The sequence below is a fragment of the Salarias fasciatus genome, chromosome 22, assembly GCF_902148845.1.
Source record: "Salarias fasciatus chromosome 22, fSalaFa1.1, whole genome shotgun sequence".
Classification (NCBI taxonomy): Eukaryota; Metazoa; Chordata; class Actinopteri; order Blenniiformes; family Blenniidae; genus Salarias; species Salarias fasciatus.
The window spans coordinates 25,701,260-25,721,656 of NC_043765.1; the positions used below are offsets into that span (position 1 = coordinate 25,701,260).

General features: G+C 48.0%; 1 protein-coding gene across 1 annotated transcript in view; it reads right to left on the bottom strand.

Moving 5' to 3' along the window:
- Positions 1-20,397, bottom strand: part of LOC115409260 (receptor-type tyrosine-protein phosphatase U-like) — a 227,756-nt gene that overhangs the window by 32,076 nt on the left and 175,283 nt on the right. Inside the window, 7 exon segments of the mRNA XM_030120350.1 lie at positions 952-1,028; positions 3,921-3,993; positions 6,735-6,922; positions 7,166-7,326; positions 7,724-7,753; positions 10,427-10,565; positions 18,793-18,829. Coding sequence (XP_029976210.1) covers positions 952-1,028; positions 3,921-3,993; positions 6,735-6,922; positions 7,166-7,326; positions 7,724-7,753; positions 10,427-10,565; positions 18,793-18,829 — 705 coding nt within the window.

Below are 20,397 nucleotides of genomic sequence, written 5' to 3' on the forward strand. Positions count from 1 at the left end.
TTCTTGATATATAAAAACCTACCTTAATAAAATGAAGATATTCCAGTTCGATCATAATACTGCACCTCTTCGCTGTAAGAACCAAATTAAACCTTGAGGAGCTCTTTGGTTAAAAAGGGAACAGGATCTAAATGGAAAAGTCTCTGAGTGCTCCATGCCCAAAACCTTCAACCTGAAACGTGTATTTACTGTTTTACAAGCTAAATGAATGGATGTTGTCGTTTGGCGGGGCTGTAGACGACATGGTGAACACACAGAGGGCCTCATGGCGTCCGCTCTACCGGGAGCTCTGAGCTTCGACGTTCGGCTCTGACCGATGGCGTTGGCGCGGTGCTGCAGTGCGTCGGGCTACTAGAACCCGCTGACCGAGGCCTCCTCCCATCCCCTCGCCTTCTATTTCCCTTCGTCTGGCAAACAAGAGGCAACGGCACGGCGACGTGGAACCGAAATAATCCAAACGGAGGCAGGGGCGCCGAGCGCCGATTCAGAGCGACCCGACAGAGACGGCCGTCCTCCAGATAATGCTGGTCAATCGGAGACGGGGGCCGAGATCGGATCTCTGGGGAGCAGCTGGAAGCGGAGGAAGCTCACCGGAGCCGAACTGTAGGCGAGATCAAAACCATCTGAGAGCAGATGAAAGGCTCAGGTGAGCGCTATCGGCTCCAATTTTCCAAAGCGTTTGGGCGAGTCGCGGGGCCCGCTGCCCGCAGGCTTAGGGGGGGCGTTTGGAGGATTTCTCTGGAGCCGCTGCGATAAAATCCCACTCAAAGCCCGCGCCGAGCCGCAACGCTATCATGTGGGTGTCGTGGTCAAACAATAATGCGCGGAGGTGTCCGGCGGTCGAGCGCCGGCTCGAGTGCAGCGATAAATGAGGAGCGGCGCGAGCCGGGGGATCAGGAAGAGACCGAGCCGGAGGAGCGGGAGGAAGGAGTGCGACTGGAGGTGACTCACGTCGATGTAGTTGGCATTGACATAATCGGAGCTGGGGTCTGCCAGCAGGGAGTGGAGCTTGACTCGATGGCGATCATCTGGAATGGAGCAGGAGATAAGACATATCAGCTTCAGTCATTAAAAAAGGACACATCAGGTCATCTCCCTCAACAGTCACTGACGTATTGGAGAGGTTAAATGTGCAGGACTTATTTCAGAGTGTCGCTCATTGTAGTTCAAACAAAGAAGCGCTACTTAATTAATACTCCAAGGTCACAGTTTAACATTTAAATTCAAGAGAGGGAACACACATAACCCTCATGGATGGATACTGTCTGAAATGGTGAATGAATTTCACTGAATTTTTTTCCCCACTGGTTCTTTAACCCGTCATTAGTCACTTTTACCTATTCATAATCGATGGTACTTGGTGCCATTGGTAAGCTTTGTAAGGCACTCAACCTCTGTTGCCAGCACTTTGGCGTCTTGCTCAAGGACAGAATGTTCTACCTCCAGTTCCCTTCATGATATACATTCATGAAAATGTTCTGATTACAACCCTAACAGCTCTAACCCTAACAAAGGAGTCGCTAGCTATAAATCATTCGTTTATCCCAGCTGGACCTTGACTCCTTCATAAACAGGCAGTCATAGTGTTTGGTCAGGATCTTCAGGATGCAGTTCTGCTGCCCGGAATACCAAAAGCTTGCATTCCAGTCGTACTGCAGAGAACCAGGAAGTGTATTACCCATGTCCGTAGCAGCCAGAGCTTTAAGAGGAGATAATTACTCCTGCTCTTCCAGTCAGGACACGGGACGGAAGCCAGACTCGGAACGGCTTCTGTTTGAGGTGCTTTTCATCCGTGATGCCTGTTCGAGGGTGTAGCGTTCTAATTCTTCTGACTGTAATTAATTGCTGCAGCGTCTTCATGATTGACACCTTCTCTAAAAGAAGCAGTCGTTTGCAACTGGGTCATCGGGGTGTTGTAGCAGGGACCTGGAAGGCATTTCCACACTAATGCAAAAGGCTGTCGTTTCACAGATATTATGGCCTCAGTTTTATCACATACCAGGACGAGCAACACCTAAATTTAGATAGAGCCAGGGCTCGGAGAAGAAAAGATAAACCCTGACCTTCCAGTCAGGAGATAGGACCGAGAACACAGAACATTTCCTCCATTTGAGGTCATCTTTAATGTCTCTTTTTGCACTCATCTTTCAGTTCTTTACATTGTGATTAGTTACTGGTTGAGCTGTTGACATAATTAACTCTTTACTGGAGAGAGTCATCACCAATCGGTTCGACAGACGGTCATCTATCACTGCTTTCATATTCAGGGAGCAGGTGGCGATGTGTAGACCTGAATCTGTTAAGGTGCTGTAGGCAGGATTTTTGCTAGTCAGTGCTCATTTTTCTGTGTTTTCTTTGGATTAAATGTTAGCGTATCCATTGATAATCCTTTAGGAGTGTAGCATAATTGCACTACAGGTGCAGCATTTCCATCTGTCTCTGTTCTGAGCTGAAAAGGATTCTCGACCGCTCCCGGTATGTTTGACCAATCAGAAGAGCCCCTGAGGCTCTATCCTGATTGGTCGAGGGGCGGCGCTTCAAAGCTCTGTTTCTCGTGAACGAGCATGAGGAAGTCCAGGCCCGCATATTTACCTGCCTCGTCAGACATAACATCATCAAAACTCCACGGAGGACACCGTCTGTTTCTACTGGAATTCTTAAAAAAAAAGGCTTTGACCCCAGGCCCGCTGTGAAAAGGTCACAGGTGAATCAACCCGCCGGCACAGGCGGCAGTGACACCGCCGGGGCCCCGCTCGGCACCCCGAGGTGGGCACGACTCCGGGTTTCAAATCGCCATCTTGGGTGGGTCAAATCGCCATATTGCGAAGGTAATCCTGCCTACGGCACCTTTAACCCCGAAACGAGGGAAACTCTGAGTTTTCCATTTCACAGAGAGAGTTAACTCAACCAACATCGGTACCTAAAACAATTCCCTGAAAAAAAAATCAGTAGGTCCTCCTATATAGTCCATTAGTCTCAGTATGTGGAGACGTTCTGTCGAGTCCTTTGGATCATGATGATTGGATGAAGGAGCAACGGGAGCTTCTGTAGAACTTTGTAAACAAAGAGCACAATAACTATTTATGATAGAGATAAGACAACGTTTATGTGTGAAAACAGCCTGATGTTGGGGATGAAACATCTGTACAGTCATGTTCACGCAGTGCATGGTACGCCCAGGTGTCACCTGTGTCAACAACGCTTTTTCAAGCTGCCGCCCACTGCGCTTCTCCCCAAATGAAATAAATTAACAGGCCACGAGTCGAGCAGTTTTTCCCTGTAATATCACTGTGATTGCCAAGGAATGCCTTCAAACTGTTTTCACTTGAAACAATGAGTATATAAATGTCGCCTAAACCAAGAATCTCTGTGTGAAACTCAGTGAAGTTCCACAGGCTGATCGCTCTGATCACGTTCATGAAGACAAACTGAACTTCTTTTGTGCACAGTTAAAACAAAAAACTAAGGAAATCCAATCTCACGCTGCTCTAGATTCCCCTTTATTTCATCCAAACAGACCTTTCCGCAGCAGGAACGAACACAGTTTTTCGGGCATTCAAGTGTTCATTGTAGTGATGCTAAAATTACCAAAACACTATTATAGCCGCAGTTAAACAATCAATTTCAATTAATCAGAGCTTAATCACATTATAACAAGGGTTGTTTTTTCCAGAATTAACAGTCATCCCGCTGGGAGTAAAAACAATTATTGGGCAGCTCGGGCTGATTCGCGAGACGCAGGCGGCGCCCGAGTCGTTAAATGCTAATCTGCTTTACAGTGCATGTATAAAAACCCATTAATGTTAAGGTGGGCTGTAACCCCAGTGAAAGGCATGCTGGAACCGCGCCCAGCAGCGGCGGCGCTCAGGTCCGTCTCCGGTGAGCTTCAGTAACGGAAAACAGGAAGTAGAAACACTCACGGCTGAGCAGGCTGTCGTGTCGCCCTTTGGTCTTGTCTTTCTTCTTGGTCACATCCCATCCGTCGAAGAAACTCTGCCGAGCAAAGACAGGGATCAACTTTACCAACTTCTACAAAGAGCAGAGGAAGAGGAAGGAGGGGAAAGCGGCCGGCTTTGCCCGGGCGCTTCAAAGGGCTACCCTCAGGTTTTCAGAGGCTTCGGCGTTTTAGCGCCAAAGCCAAGTTCTGTGGAGACATCTGCTCCGGCGAGGCAGGGACAGACTGAGGCTGACGACCGGGGTGGCACTGAGAGACGGCGGCGGCCTTGAGAGGAAGAGGGAGGAGGAGGAGGAGCGGGAAGAGGCGGCGGCGCCCGCCGCAGCGTTTTTCATTCGAGACGCGGCGTGGAAGAAAGCAGCGCCTCGGTAATACCCCGGTGTTAAACTGCTAAATTTGTAACAGCTGTTTATGACACCGATCTACTAAATCTGCTCCTGCAGAGAGATGAGTCACTGAATCTAAATCAATACTCTGAGCAGAGGAAGAGGAAATAAAACCCCGGAGCGACAGGCGGGGACGCTGCATGAGAGTCGTAACTCGCCGCTTTTTAAACCTCCGGCCTTGATCTCTGCAGATTCCTCCCGGTAGCTACCCGCACCCTCGTCCCTCATGCTCTCCTGCCACACTCATCACGCCGATGGCTTGTAATTTGACACCAGCTTCACTCACTCGTGGGGCGCCACACTTACAAAAGAGGGATCCGCATGGCGTCGCTCCACCCTCCCCGCATCCTCGAGGAGCGTGACACACTTTCCGCCGCTCGCTCACTCGCTCCAGATGTTGGCTTTCAAAGCACGCCGCGTACTGTACCCTCCCCGGCTCATTTGCAGCACCCCCCCCCCCCCCCCCCCCCCCCCCCCCCCCCCCCCCCCCCCCCCCCCCCACAATGCTTTGCAACACGCCTGATCAATGGCGGCGCCGGCGTGACCCTGTGGGAAATAAGGGGTTATGAAGTCTGACGGCGGCGTGCGGGCTGATCCCCTTCATCTTGTTTATTTCTCCAGGCGATGGGGAGCCAGACGGAGGAGTGAAGAAGCGACCCACATATTGATTTTGGAAGGGGGGTTAATTTGTTGGCCCCCTGGGGGATCGCTTAATGAATGGAAAAAAGTGCATCTGCGCTCTTCCGCAGGTGGAGGTGGATGCTCAAAAAAGGAAAAGAGAAGGGCTTATCAGATGTGGCTGATGTTGAAGATTTCATGATAAAGGAGCAAATTTGAAAAGGCTAATTGGTCGACAGTACAGAAAGGTTCGATCCACCTGCATCCATACAATGCTAACGAAGAAAAGCCACATTCCAGTATGAAAAACTCCCAATTCAAACATCTTGAGAGAAGACAGCTGTGGCGAGCAGCAAATTCTGAGCAAATCACTGCTTTTAAAACATCTGATCTAAAAGAAATATTTTTATCAATACAAAAATCCTCCAGCCTGACTCTGACTGAACTCTTTCTAAAGATCATCACCAGTCACCAGTTCTTTATGGACGATACTGTGACCACAAAGTTCAAGCAGCTTTCGTAGCTTCAATCATAGAAAAAAAAAAAAAAAGTAATACTCAAAGATGTCAAATTTTCAGTGAGGACCGTTGGTCCGTATTCATGTTTTGTAACCAAGGTGCTTTAGGCCATGTTTACACAATGTTTTCAACCAAAAACGAAAACTTTGGTTCTATTTTGGAGTCACTGAAAACAACTTTTTGAAAAATGTCCAACTCCTTCTCCATGTAAACAGGGAAAACAAAACTTTTCTGAAATGCTGCCGTAGTAAACAGTTCTTCTACACATGTCCGAGTTGACGGACACTCGGTTGTCGGTATCTGTGTGGTTTCAAAACAAAAACAACCAACAGCACTAACTGTATCTGGAGTCAAACAGTGCAAACACTGACGGAGTGCAGACAGTCAGGAGACGGCAGTCATAATACATGTTGTAGAAACGAAACACAGAATGGATAGTAATACCATTTCTGTCCACCAGGTGGTGTAGTGAGCATCCTCGATAAACAAGGAAGATCGTAGCTATCGCTGCTGGGATGAATATACATTTGAACTTAAGAGGAACAAAACCATCCTGAATCATTTCATATACTGCTTAAAAGAAATAATATAATCAAGCTTCATGTTAAACTGTCAACATTTCTTTTATCAAGATGAGAAAACTGCCGTTAATTCGATCTGAACTCCATGGACTACGTTCAGTCCTCAAAAAACTCTCCAAAACTAGACTCACCCTCTGTTTTTTGACACTTCATTAGATGGCTTATTATCTATGAACAAGAAGCTGCAATTGAAGATATTCTGTAAATGTCAGTTCAGGAAATGCTGAGAAAGACGAATACTGGCAAACAGCCAGAACCGTGTGGACGCCCCCCCGACTCACTACTGCCACCCGATGCAGACGTTCAGCATGCCGGGAGAGAGACGACTTTAAAAAGACAAGGAATCAACGCATAAAAACTTCAGAAGTAAAAGAACGTCAAAAAGGTGCGTCCATGAAGAGAAGAAGAGAGAAAACACTTCTAAATGAACTAAATCCATAACGAACTTCACTGAACTTTTACTTCAAAGTTTCTTTTAAAGTTTGAAAAAAAAATGGAATCAGCCTCTTCAGAGTGAAAAAACTCCTCCTTCTGAATCCATTTTAACGACTGTATTCCAAACGACCTTTGCCAAAGGAATCCGTGGACCATGGCGGAACGCCGGCGTGCCGATTTCCACGGATCATCAGTCAAACAGTGAGCGCCCCCCCCTCCCCTCCCGCCGGCTCCTCCTCACCTCGTACTCCTGCTTGAAGCCGTAGCCCTCGGCCGTCTTCATCTGGTTGATGTGCTGCAGGAGGTCGGCCACCCTGACGGCCGGGTGCAGCTGACCCGTGTGGTACGGCGAGCTCTTCCTCCGGCAGTGCCGCTGCGGCGAGCCTCCCAGCAAGCTGCTGGACTCGTTGACGGAGCTGCGCTGCTCATCTGGGAACAGCGGAAGGAAAAAACCCGGCGTCAGGGCTGGACGGCTCTGGACTCGTCGGATCATTCATGAAAACAGGGAATCTACCCGACGGGAAGTTTTGGGAGCCGCGCAGACAGAACGGCGAGAGAGACGGTTTCTCTGGCAACGCAAGAGCGAACACATGCTCGGAGACAAACATGGCTGAAGGTCAGGATTCTCTCTCCGCACTCGAGAGCGCCCATATGCTCTCGTCGCCGCCTTACTTCGAGCGTTGCAGCCGTGGGCGTCCATGAAGGAGTGCGCCATCCTCTCGTCCTGCTGGAGAGTGCTCTGCTCCGTCATGCTGCAGTCCAGAGAGCTCAGCTTCCGGCTCTTCTCCTGCCTGTAGGACATGGCCGCCTTGTTTATGGCCACCTTCTTCCTACTGTAGAGAAAGAGAGGATAGAGAAAGGAAGAGAGGCAGAGAGAGAGAGAGAGAGAGAGAGAGGTAAGGAAGATAAGAAGGAAAGGGGGGAAAAGGGAGGGAGGGTGAGGGGATGGGAAATTGAACGGAAGGGGTAATCTAAGAGCTACGAGATTGAAAGTGGACAGTAAGATTCTGGTGATAGCAAGAGAGTGTCGGGCAGGGAGGGTGTGAGTGAGATGGGGTGAGAAGAGAGGAGGAGTGGGAGGAGGGGGGGGTCTATACAATACTGGAGGATGGGGTGGGGATAGCAATGCCTGTTTCCACTCTAGCGGTCCTGAGGGCTACGAAGGGCGAGCGAGAGGGAGAGATGGCATCGGGGTGTCGGGGGTGGAGGATGGAGAAAGGAGCAACTTACGGGTAGTAAGGGTAAGAATAGAAGTCCCTTCTGATTAGCATGGAGGAGAAGGAGAGGAGAGAGACAGAGAGTGAGGAGAAAAATAAAAGAGAGGTGGCCATGGCTTATCACAATGGGCATTAGAAAGATAAATGAGGATGCTCTAGTGTGTTGGAATGTTATCGCCGGACTGCAGGGGGAAGAAAGCACCATTGTCAGTAAGCTCAAAAGACACAAGAAGGCAGATCTGCACCGGCAAAAACGGAAAGTTTCAACATACTTCTGCAGAATCAAAAGGTATTCTCAGTCACTGAAGCTGTTTTATGATAAACAGGCTTTTCGTAGGATACCTTCGACAAGTTTCCACTGGATTCTCCAGTTTTCATCAGAAATGGTCTGATCAAGACGGAGGAATCCAGCAGGAACGTGTCAGCAGAGTCTATCATTCACTGGGGTGAGGATGACTTTACTAATCTGGAATCCACCAAACAGCAACATAAGCAATGTGCCCCCTGTATGTAACGTCAGCGTTAGTCTGAACCCACAGGCTCCAGGATTTATTTCCCTCTATCTCATCGGTTGTGCTGCTGCTGCTTCATTCATTAGTCCACGAACACTTCTCAGCTCAGGCTCCACATCCATTTTCTGGCTTGGTGGTTTTGCCAGATTTGCTCTTTCCTGTCTGAATTCTCAAATTCTGCTTTCAGTCACGATCCTAAACGCGTTGAAGCCAAATCAGAGCTGTATGATTTATGTCTCGGCCTGTGAACTTCCCCGTCTGTGATCTTGAATTTCTGTATGTGGTCTTTTATAATCGTTTTCCCAACGGCCTCCTGCACCTCCGAAAGGTTTCCACCATCGGACACATTTCTGACGGCGCCCCGAGGCTTTCAACGCGTCGTACAGCAACACACACACACACACCTCCACCTGCCTCCTCCGTCCATCAAGTGTCAACCGCACCGGAGTCCCACTTAGCAGTGAACCTCTGACCTCCGGAGTCCGTCACGGCTATCGCGAAAATAAAAACACGAACGCCGAATGCATCGGCAAGAAAACCTCCGGCGAAGCAGAATCCATGGATTCTCAAAAGTGAACTTCACACTTGGCTTCAAGGACAGAAGACGGAGACTCGGGTGAAAACAGTGGACGGAGTTGGATGGCCATTACGGCCGCCTCTCGTCTCTCAAACTGTCACACTAACACTCACACACTCACACACTCACACACTCACACCACAGCCCCTGCTGGGAGCCGCCTCACCTACAGCCTCTTGCTCAAGGACACGTTGACACATGAAGAGTCTGGGACGTGGATCGAACCACCAGAGGCGACCTGGCGTCCCGATTTAGCCCCGGCAGACTGAAACCGAGTCCGGCAGAGCCAGCGTGTCTCGGTCGGACGGATCATCAAAACAGATGTGTGTGGAGGGTGTTTCATTAGCGCTGCTGCTGCGATCACTCCGGGGACGGGCCAGAAAACCCAGCGTTTTGCCTTCTGTGTGGAGTTTGCATGTTTTTCTGAGACATATCATGAAAACAGACACTCAATGCGTCTGTCCGATCAGCTCTGATCACAAAGCCCTAACTTGGACGAAGTGTGTATAGATAGACTGACATGATTTCAGTTTTTGATTTGGAAGGAGCGTCTTGCTCTGCGTAATGATCTCCCCTCAGAGGAGTTGATTTTCCTCCTGAGCGGCAGGTATTAGGTCCGGCCGCCGATCAAACGCCCGGCCGCAGTTCCCTTCATGTTCCCGAGTTCATTAGCCTTCGGCGAGCCTGACGAAGCCTGAAAGCCTCGAACGTACAGTACTTCCACTTTCTGAAAGCGTCTGAAATATTCAGAGCTGCTGCGGAGCCGAGTTCTGAGCCGAGTGATTTTTTTTCCGTTCTTCGCCGCTTCTGACCGGCGTCCTGCTGAACGCACCGAAGAGCGGGCAGATCCCCGCCGTGATTACCCGCTGCATTAACATAAACAGCCCCGCACATCCACAGACGGGGCGTCTCGCGGCCGAATACAAACACGCCCGCTCCTGTCTGCTCTCGTGCGGACGTCCCGTTCCCATTGTCCCCCGGCTAGACTGGTCTGCTCAATCTTATCGGCGGCTGCCTCCTTCCAGACATCCTCACTCACTCTGCCTCTATTCTGCTGCGAGAAAATTCCTCGGGGTGGAGGAGTTCCTGTAGCCCCCTTCAGGGGAAAAAAAAAAAAAATACAGCAAAAACAACCTTCCTAACCAATTACTAGCCCATCCACTGGCACCTCGCAGCTGCTCGCCTCATGTAATTGAGTGGGCAATGGAATAACATGCCCCTTGATGGAATATTTCACACTCAGATGAGTGTTCCGCCGTCGCCCGGCATGCGAGGGAAGAATACACTGCAGGTGCGATCGACGACAGAGGTAATTTGCAGGTGGAAGGCAGCCAGCCAGCGCCTGCAGAGCGAGCGGGGTTCTGCATCTGAATGTGCTCAGCCGACGCGCAGACCTTGAAATTAAAAGATGAGATGAGAAACACAAAAGCTCGGCCGAGGCGGGAACCGGGGGAGAGTTTAGGATTAATGCTCCGCTATTCCTCCAACTCTGGCTGTAATTCACTCTCGTCGCCGGGCGCCTTCCTCAATAGACCTTCGTGGCCAAGTGGGACGGAGATAAATCCACCGCCGTGACTCGGCGCTCAGGAAGACTCCAGACTGTAAACGTCCGACTGCGGCCGCTCACCCCTTCTTCACGATGATGACGATGGCCCCGAGGAGCAGGATCAGCACCACCAGCCCGCCGGCGCACGCTCCCAGGATCAAACCCATGTCCTCGGCATGCTGGGAAACCTCCATAGCCCTTTTGGAGTCTTTGCAGGCGGCTGTTGCAAAAGAGAGAGAGTGAAAGATTTCTGTTTTATCTCTTGAATTACAGCACAAAACATTACATAAGAATACAACATAAACGGAGAATTCACCCAAGTTCTCCTGAAAAAGTCGGTTTCTGTCTGACCCTCTGGTCAAACTGGCAAACATTCAAGTCTTACTACAACTTCCGAGCTCTCTGTTTCCTTCCAGAACATTGGCAGTGGCCGAGCTCAGCTTGGAAAACACATCAAGACATCACCAAGAACACTTTTCAGCCGTTTGACTCCTTTCTTCACGAATCCAAAGACACCAAACGAACAGAGGACTAATACATGGTGTAATATCAGGGACTTCTTTTAAGTAGCGTCAGTGTCACCTGTAGAGGAAATATCTGATCCAGTTTGTTTTAATGTTCATTGACAAAAGAGAGAGAGAAAAAAAAAAAAAAACAATTCAATGTGACCCAAAATAGAAGTGGCTTCGAGCACCGTTGTCGTGTAAACACACACTTGAGAAAGTTTTCTTGCGAAGACCTGAAGTGTAAAACAGAGATCGCAGAGAGTTTCATTTCTAGAATCACGAACGTCTCCAGAAAACGCCACGTAAATCACACGACGCCTCTTTTCTGGCTCTGAAGAAAATCAAACCCACATCCACACAGTGCAACTGATATACATTAGCTGGGAGACGTTCCATGTGTGTAAGCTTTCATGCAGTGTATCCCGGTTAGCACACACACACACACACACACACACACACACAGCCTCCATCAGCATGGGGCTTAAGAGACCGCTCACTTTCAAGTCTAATTTCTCCATTATGCGATCAGTTATGGATACAAACAGGCTGCGGAGGATCATAAAGGCGAGCTCCGCAGTAATCCCGGCACGGCTATTGAAGCGCGCTGACAGGATAAGGATCCCCGAGTCTACGGCGGTATATATCCGCCGACGAGCTGGCGGAGGGGGCCGGGCGTGCGAGGGGGTCACCAGCCGGAGCTTTCCCCGGCTAAAGCCGGCCGCCGTATCGCTGGAGGCGACGCCGGGATCGCCGGAGGAGATCAGCAGGAAGCATCAGCAAGGCCTTCGACACTCTTTCAGAAATATAACGTCATCCGCCCGCTCTACAAAGAGACGGCGCCGCCGTTATCTCTCGTGGAGCGTGGAGAAATCCCCCCTGCTCCGAGAGCAGCGTGAGCTCCCCGATGCTTTATCCAGAAGGAGAACGGGAGCCATTAGCTACAAATGAACTGTAGGAATATTCAAACGTGACAGCAGGCCGCGCTGACGAGAACCAAGATTAGGCCGGGCAGCATCATTTGAAGGGTTCGGGCCGGCGTGGGAATCTGGCGGCAACAAAAGAATCAGACTGCATCTCAGTGTTTCATTAAAGCAGAAACGCTTCGAGCACCAAAGTTACTGAAGGCAGAACGCTGAGTTTGGTTTGATAAGCTGCGGATTGGTGGAGGCTGGAGCTCCTGGCTCACAATGCAGCCCGGCAGACTGGCGGTAATCACACAAATCACGCTGGGTGAGTCATTCCTGCCTTCAGGGCCATATTTAGAAATTGGCTATCTCTGTAAAATTTCACTGCGCTGAAGAAGAAGACTAAATCCAGCAGATCCGTCACCAGGAAATCCACAGGGCTGGAGAGCAGCGCGGTGGAGACAAGTTTCATCGTAATTTGTAATTTCCCTGAACTGATTTGCAATTTGTCAGGTAAGACAGAGCCGCATTATTTCGGTCATGAGGGGGAAGGCGAGTCCACCAAACATTTCTGGACAGAACAAACAAATGCAGGTTTTAGAAAGAAGCATTAAGTAGGTAAACTCAATGCAGGCACTGAGTATTGGACACGCGCTCAACTGATTCCATATGAAGTTTACACACGTTGGTTGCGTTTTGGGGATAATTTCACGATACAGCAGTGCTCACAGCTACTGAACGTGACTTTTTTTTTTTTTTTATTTTTTAAAAAGGCTTCCAAATTTAAACTTTTTGAAAAGAATCCGACTCCGTTGGCCACAGCCAACCAGCCACAGGAATGTCACGTTAATAAAAAAAATCACTGTTCTGTCTGTAAATTTATAATGAACGAGGTACCTTTCACCTTTCAGTGAGCTCTAATACGCTGTTGTAAATAAACTTTGGGTTGGCCACTTCACAGCAAGCTCATGGATACTTAATAAATACTGTTTATGGAGACTACCTGACTGAATTACATCTCATAGATTGATTTGTCCTTTTAGTGTTAGCTTCATTGACTCATTCGGGCAGTGTTCGCACGACGCTTCAATGAAATCGGGAAACTTTCATGGTGCTCTTAGCACAGTGGTGCTTTGAAACAAACTTTTCTAAAACGATATGTTACCGTGTAAATGGGCGAAAACACATCATTTCTGAAACACTGTCGCTGCACAGCTATATCTATCTGTCAGGTTCAGCTGGTGTTCAGGAAAAGCTCATCGATATGCAGCAAAGCAATCGATTACCATTAGAAATGTGAAATCATTTCCAAAGCAGATGATAATAAACTACAGCTGATGACACTAAAAACTGGGTGTGAAGGTGGATGTGGAGTCGAACGGTCTGTCCGGCAGGTAAGGAGCTCATTTAACACACCTCCAGCCAGCAGATCTGCCGGAATCAATACTTCATTTTCTAATCAGCTGTTAATGGATAAGAGGAGGCCACATTTTCATTCTTTATTATTCCATTTTCTCCACAAGCGTCCAGAGAGAGAAGTGCTCGTGTGCTCGTGGCTAACATGGATCACAGCTACATATGATTAACTTTCCTGAAGTCTTCCTGGTTCACTAACTCACTTTTGGGTTGTATGTTCATGGAATCAGTTCCTTCCACAAAATACCGATGTCTGTCACTTTGGCGATTTATTTGAATAGAGTTTAGCTACTGTTGGTAAAATCCAGCCTTTCACTCTTGTTGTTGTTGTTGCTTTTTCCAGGCTGGTCTGTCATTTGTCAGATAAAATGCCTCTCATTATTTTACTTACAAAGAAGAAATGAACGCGCAAACAGCATAAATAAAAGACGTCCGGTGGCAACGCGGTCGTCAATCTGCCTCCTTTTAACAGAAAGTCTATTTAAATGTACTAATAAATCCAGGCTTTTTTTTTTGTCTAGTGGCCATTCATTCTCAACAAGCCTTAATAGTTATCATCCCTCACTTGTTTGTCAGGCTAAAGACGCTGAATGAGGCTGGTGTATGATTTGTGTCTTTTCGCCGATTCCTTCAGCGCTGCGTGAGCCACCTCAGCCAATCCGTCTCTCCGAGCCTCGGGTTTGAGGACAGAGACGTCTCCCAGGCGCTAATTAATTTCACTCGCTCCGATTATGTCGATTCCTGGTGCGGTTATTGGCAGACGAATCAGAACGCGCCGTCGTTCATCACCTCTTTACATTGCGACGGAATCTGTTGTGCAGGGTACACGAAAGACTCGCCGCCACACCGGGGGAAACAAACACGCCGCTGATGTCCTGATGTTTAAATTGAGCCAAACAGGAGCGCGCTCGCGCCGCTTCCAATTACAGATGGATTGAAAACTGCCTGCTACAACTTGGCGTCATGTTCCATGAGTCCGCCGCCAATCATCGCCGCTGCGGCTTTCATTAGTGTCTCCCGTGTCACCGTGCCGCTCCCTTCAGACATTTCGCCACGGACGCCATCCGGGAGCGCTCCAGTTTCAATACGTCGATTCCTCTTGTCGCGGCCCGGCTTCCTCTATTGGCGCGGCCTCAGACAAACCCACCAGGTCGTTAGGAAACACTCTGGACGGGTCGCTACTCAATCACAGGGCAAACACAGCAGCTGAGCCACCTCAGATTAACAATAGGTTCAATGAAACTCAAACCTTTATACATGCACAAGTAGCTATTGCCTTGGCATTCTGCTGCAGGTGTTTATTTACCCCCCTGCAACCAGCTGAAAGCAACAAAAACCTGCCATATCAATGCACCTAGTACCATTTGCACCTTAATGTTGAGAAACAATAACTTTTCAGTGGACTTAAACTCTTGAATTAGGCTCAGTTTACTTGGCATAATTTAATTTACATTGCAAAATAGGATGGCAGAAATGGCAGAAAATCATGTCTTTATTGTGCCAGGCTATGAGTTGATGCTGCTTTTAGTTTTTTTTTTGTAATGAAGACACACAAACACAAGAGCACAGAGAACAATCCGCTATAAACATTGACAATGGGAGTGCAAAGACACTCACACGGACAGACGACCAAGTTGCTTTGCAATTAAAGATGATTGAAACCTCTAAAACTACCAGGTCCCAGAAGAATATGGACTGGAAGGCAAATACTATTTTAGAAAAGTTGTGTTTTCACTGGCTCCAGGTACCACTGCTGAGTAAACAGACACTCAAAATGAAGTTTTGCACTTGAAACCTCGTCGTGTAAATGGAACCTACGTTGCTCATGAACCGACTTTTCTGCAACACAAATGTGCACTTCAGTACTGAACCAACCTGCTAATTGGACCACTACTGCAAGACATCTGCATTTATATAGGGTGTGCATAAAATGATAGAACATAGTCTGGCCAGAACCTTTGCACTGTGGTTTGAATCACTAAGCGCCCAGCTCCACTGGTGTTAGATGTCAAGCTCTCAGTAGGTAAAATGCCACATTTCCAATAGAGAGGACTCACATGGGAACAGCAACAAACATCAAGGAATTAAAAAAAATGATAGTTTTCTCAAAGTAGAAACCCATCAAATGTGCAACACATTTCAAACAGAAAGCATACCAACAAAAGCTGTGCATCAAAAAGATGGCCGTCTCGGTGCCGTCTTGCTCCAGGGTGACCTTAACAGACCGATCAACCGACTTCTTAAAAGTCTGAAGAAACTCACAGTCCAGGCATTCGTTCCCAGGAAGCCAAGAAAGAAATTCACCGAGGTTGAAGAAGGTACTCTCGCTGGTGCCATCGTTTCTTTTTGCTCATATAAGCTGCTTTTCAAATAAAGCCCTGATTCTTTTCTACGCTGTGGGTAAATAAAGTATAAATAAACTATCAGAGAATTTAAGGTATGATGCGATTCCATTCAGCTGTCAAGCAAATTTCAGGCCGAAATTTCAAAAGATGCAGAAGCTAAATGTGAATTTGATGCTTTTCCACCGGCTGAGCTGACATGCATTGAGAGAAGCCTCCTCGCCGAGCAGAATGAGGCGTCTTTCAAGACCATCTGATTTGTAATGAACACGCTCTCATTGTTCTGCGGTGTCAGCCATCGTTGGCCCTATTGCATTTAAGGACAAAGACATAAAGCCCTCCAAAAAAAAAAAAAAAAAAAAAAAATACACCTCCACCCACGACCGAGGCGGCTTGGCCAGGCGCTCCGGGTGAACACGGCTGGCAGCGCAGAGGAGCGTGGGACGGCTGGGAAAATGCAACGAGGAACAGCCAGGAACAGGAATTATCGGGGGACCTCCGTCGAACAAATGAAACCTTACAGCCCTGCTGCGTACGAAAATGTCTGGTGAGCGGATTGAAGAAATGGTGCAAAATCAATACGGCACGGTCCGAAGTTTAAAGAGACTTTCCCAAAAACCGAAATGGAATTCCATCAGAATATACCTTTTATAATGAGATCAAGCCAACTCACTGTCTACGATGGTGCAAGATGTAAACGAGATTTTTTATTTTTTTTTGGTTGCAATTTTGGACACAAAGATGGTGGCGTGCATAGACGCAGCGGCCCCATCAGGAGACAGAGGCTGTGTCCGAATGTCCACACCATGACCTAACTCCTCACTCACCATACAGTGCTGGACTACATAGTGGTCTTTGGAGTCCCCTGAATCCGTTGGCGATTCAGACATGCAGCTCTCTACTTTTTCCCTCAGCGCTGATCACGTGACCCCCGGCCGGTACCATGGTAACCAGACGTTTTGTAATATATATTTTTTTAAATGTGCTGTTATTCTGCATTTTACTTTCCTTGTCATCTTTCTAATCATTGAAGAATAAATAAAAATATGTTATTAAATTATTCCCGGCTCGCACTGCTGCTCTTTCGCTATTTTGCTGGAGATTCGCAATGCACGATGGGTAATATTGAGCCGTCCAGGGACCATCGATGCTCACTACTCTTCAAGATGCATTGTGGGAAATTTGTAGTGCCCTTCTTTTTGGGTATCTGGACATTCGGACAGCCCTACAAATTGCATCTTCAATATGTAGTGCCCGATATAGGAAAGAGTGTGGTTTTACCAGACTCCATGTACGCAGTCTGTCGGTCGTCGCTCTGCCTTCTACCAGCACTGCCGATCATCCATCATCAGTGTGCAAACACAAACTATTTTTCTTTTTCGATGAGAAATCGCTTCCTGCCCAACTCGGCACCATGGTGTACTGAAGTCCGCGGCGATCCGCAGACCTTCCCTGATTCCCTGAAAGGGGTGTTAGCGACATCCCGAACAACCTTTGGGCCCGCCTGCCCGTCAAAGCGCAACTGCGTTAAAAACATCCCCGTCGGCGGCCCACCTCCGGCACCCGGACGCCGGCAGACAATAGCGAGGCGGCTTTCTTTTGATGTCATCTCACATCACACAGCACAGAGTTTAAGGGGGATGTGGAATCCAATTTAACTGCCACCTTTCTCCAGAGCCCGACAAAACTTCAAGCATTATTCAGCAGGGAGGAAGGATTGGAAAAACTCCATTTCACCCTCTGTCTCGCTCTCACCCCCCCCTTCTTGTTTGAACTGAGAGGCTTCTATCAGTGTCTGTCTCTCAAGCAAACACTCGTGGTTGCTTCCTCTCTCAGGGAGGGAGAAAAGAAAAGGAGGGAACATGGCTGCACTGTCGATTTCAAAGCCATTGTAGCCCAAGAGATTGAGGCAGGGTTGCCGAAATGTCACCGTCAGTGATTCTGGAGGAGCCGAGTGAGAACAGAGATCCATGTTTGCTCTCACCTTTCCTCTGGTGTGTCTGTTGAGAGCAGAAAGTGGCATGGGGGAGCGCTTCCTGCCGTTCAGCAACCCAAAACGCCACTAAGTCCACGTCAGATCTGATAAAGCGGCAGCCTGATCTGGGATAACCGCTGAAGTGTCTGACACAGTGCAGTTACCACATGGCCGGACGGATCCCGGGCGACTTGCAGGGAGACGACAGGTGGCCTGAGAGCGGCTCCAAATGCAGACGTTTCAGCTCTCTGGCTCCTGAGAATCTACGATTTCAGCTTCATTCGCTTGCAACAGAAGGCAGTGACAACCTTTTCTGCTGCTGCTTAATTGCTGAAACATGAGATAAAGTCCTTCGTGGGGTCACCATGAGCCCCCAGCAGAAACGTGTCATCCTTACTCACTCAGCACGGCCATTATGATCCATTAAGATCTCCCAGTCACCAGAAACCAGCATCCAGTAGCAGAGTGGGCACAATCACAAAGCACTACTTCAAGAGAATGTGCCATAAATCTCACAAATGCAACTGTTCATAGTCACTTCAGTGGTCGAGCCAAAAAATCTCAACTTGAGACTGAATGAACACATTCCTAATGCCCTGAAGTAAAAAACACCGTGGGTTAGGGATGCATCGATACCAATACCAGCATCATGTATCAGGTCTGATACTGCGCCAAGCACTCCGAGACGTCATGCGTCAGTAACGTCAGCGGCAGGGGCCTAAAAGAGCGTGAGCTTTGATCAGTCAAGTCATATTTATATCACCATCATTTGTAGCTACTAGCAGCACCATGAGTACATCATGGTGCATCCCAATATGGTACTGTTGTTCTCGTTTAACAGCTTAATAAGTCAAGGTGGCGTGACTGTTTGCAGATGATGAACTCCTATTTTGCCCATGCTGGCTCTAGGAATGAACACCAGTTACTAATATTTGCATCACTTCCACAATGGCTTGAGACATGGAGGGAGCGATGTTCGACCCCAAATCCTGACCGGATCACTGTCAAGTCATGGGAGATGCGATCTCAGAACATTTTTCTTTAGCTTTTCAAAATACTGTACAAAAATCTTAATTCATACTTGTATGACATTTACATTCAAATCACCTACGCGATATACTTTTGCAGGTATCAAGTAAAAGGACCTTCAGTTCATGAAGCAATCCAGTAATTTAATAAATATATGACACAAAGCCCGGCCAAGAGATCAGCCTTGGTGAGAGATGCACAAAGTCCATGTGACCATGACTCTTTGAAAATCACACTGCCCTTCATGAGACAGAAGTACAAAGCAGCACTTTACCTTTGCGAGCAATCCGAATGCAGTTGATTCTGGTCTCCTGTGGGTGAAGAAAAAAGAAAAAAGAAAAAAAAAAAGCTGCGTTAATTCATGTGGCTCGGTTCCACACGAGGACGCAGTGAAAACACAGCAGTAACTTAATTATGAGCCAGTCTGCCTCAAAACTCACAACCTTGTCTCCGACCGGCGACACGGGCGGCCGGACCTTCACCAGACCTTTCGTGAGCCGGAGGAAAATAATTGAAATTTCCTGGCAGATGACATCTCCTACTGATACGAGTGACCTCGCCTCCCCTTCAGGCGCCCCAGCCCCCCTACCCCCGCACTCTCCTCAACCCCGTCCGGTGATTGGATCTCCGTTCCTTCCAAAACTGCCACCTTTCGTCCCAGAGATAGAGAGGCATGTTACTAAATTAAAATTTAAGGAAGTGAAATCAGCCTTTATGGGCAATTATGCTAATCAGCGCTCTGAGATTGGAGTTGAAAACCTTTCACCTAAAACTCCAGCCAAATTGCCTTTTTTAATTGGAAATCTGCTTCGAGTGGATGCTCATCTCCTCTCATCTCGTACAGTCACAGATCACTCATATTTACTCCCACCTCGGGGGTTATTAAAGCCGCATGTCTCTTTGTCCTCTGTCAAGGTGGGAGTTTTACCCTCCTCAGACACGGCAGAGATCATCCAGTCAGGAATTTCAACTCCACTCTCAATAAGAGGAGAACTCTGCCGTCCTCCTCCTTGGGGTAGCTTCCATATTATTCCCGTATGTCATTGCGGAAATGGATCTGTTCCTCAAATCTGAATCCTTTCTAATCCCCTTCAGAATCCATTTAGCCTTCAGTGTCTGGGAGTCAATATAGATGGAGGGAACGGGAACCTGGAAGTCCTCTTCTGAAATTGCTGAACACTGCAGGTTTTGACTAGTGGATTAAGCAGAGTTCACGATTTCGATCCACAGTCTTTGAAAACCCTCGGCAGGGTCGCACCAATGAGGATTGACTTTTAAACCCCGATTTCAATCAAGGTTCATCCTGTTGACCGAAACAAAGTCTCCCTTCAAAATACTGCTGTTAGGACGCGCCTATGGAGGTTCAGTCGGAATTTAACAAAAACAACTGAGTGATTCGAAGACGGCTGCCAAAAACTCTTAGCTGAGCCGAGTTCGTGACGCTCCAGACATTTTTCAGGATTTTTTTTTTTTTTTCTGTGTGAAAACTGAACAAGAGGATTGGACCAACTGCCAGACGTCTCAGGAAAACAAATGCACCTGTAGCAGTATCGCTACAACTCCTGCCGCCGCTCAGAGTTTGGACCACTGAGGCTTCCAGAGGGCTGAACAGACACCTGATTGGCCCGGACTGCAAGTTCAACAGTTTTCAGGTCAACGATGAAGGTTTTAAGACCCTTGAATTGAATCAGAAGAACTAAGATCACATAAATGATGGCATTTTGAGAGCCTAAAACTGGTCCCAGAGTCGAAATATTCTTTATCTTGACGTTTGAGTATCAGTCACAAAGTCAATTCGTTCAGTATGAATGATTTGGATGATTGACAATAACACTTGTTCTGCGTTTTCATGTCAATGTGCCCATTCTTACATGGTAAA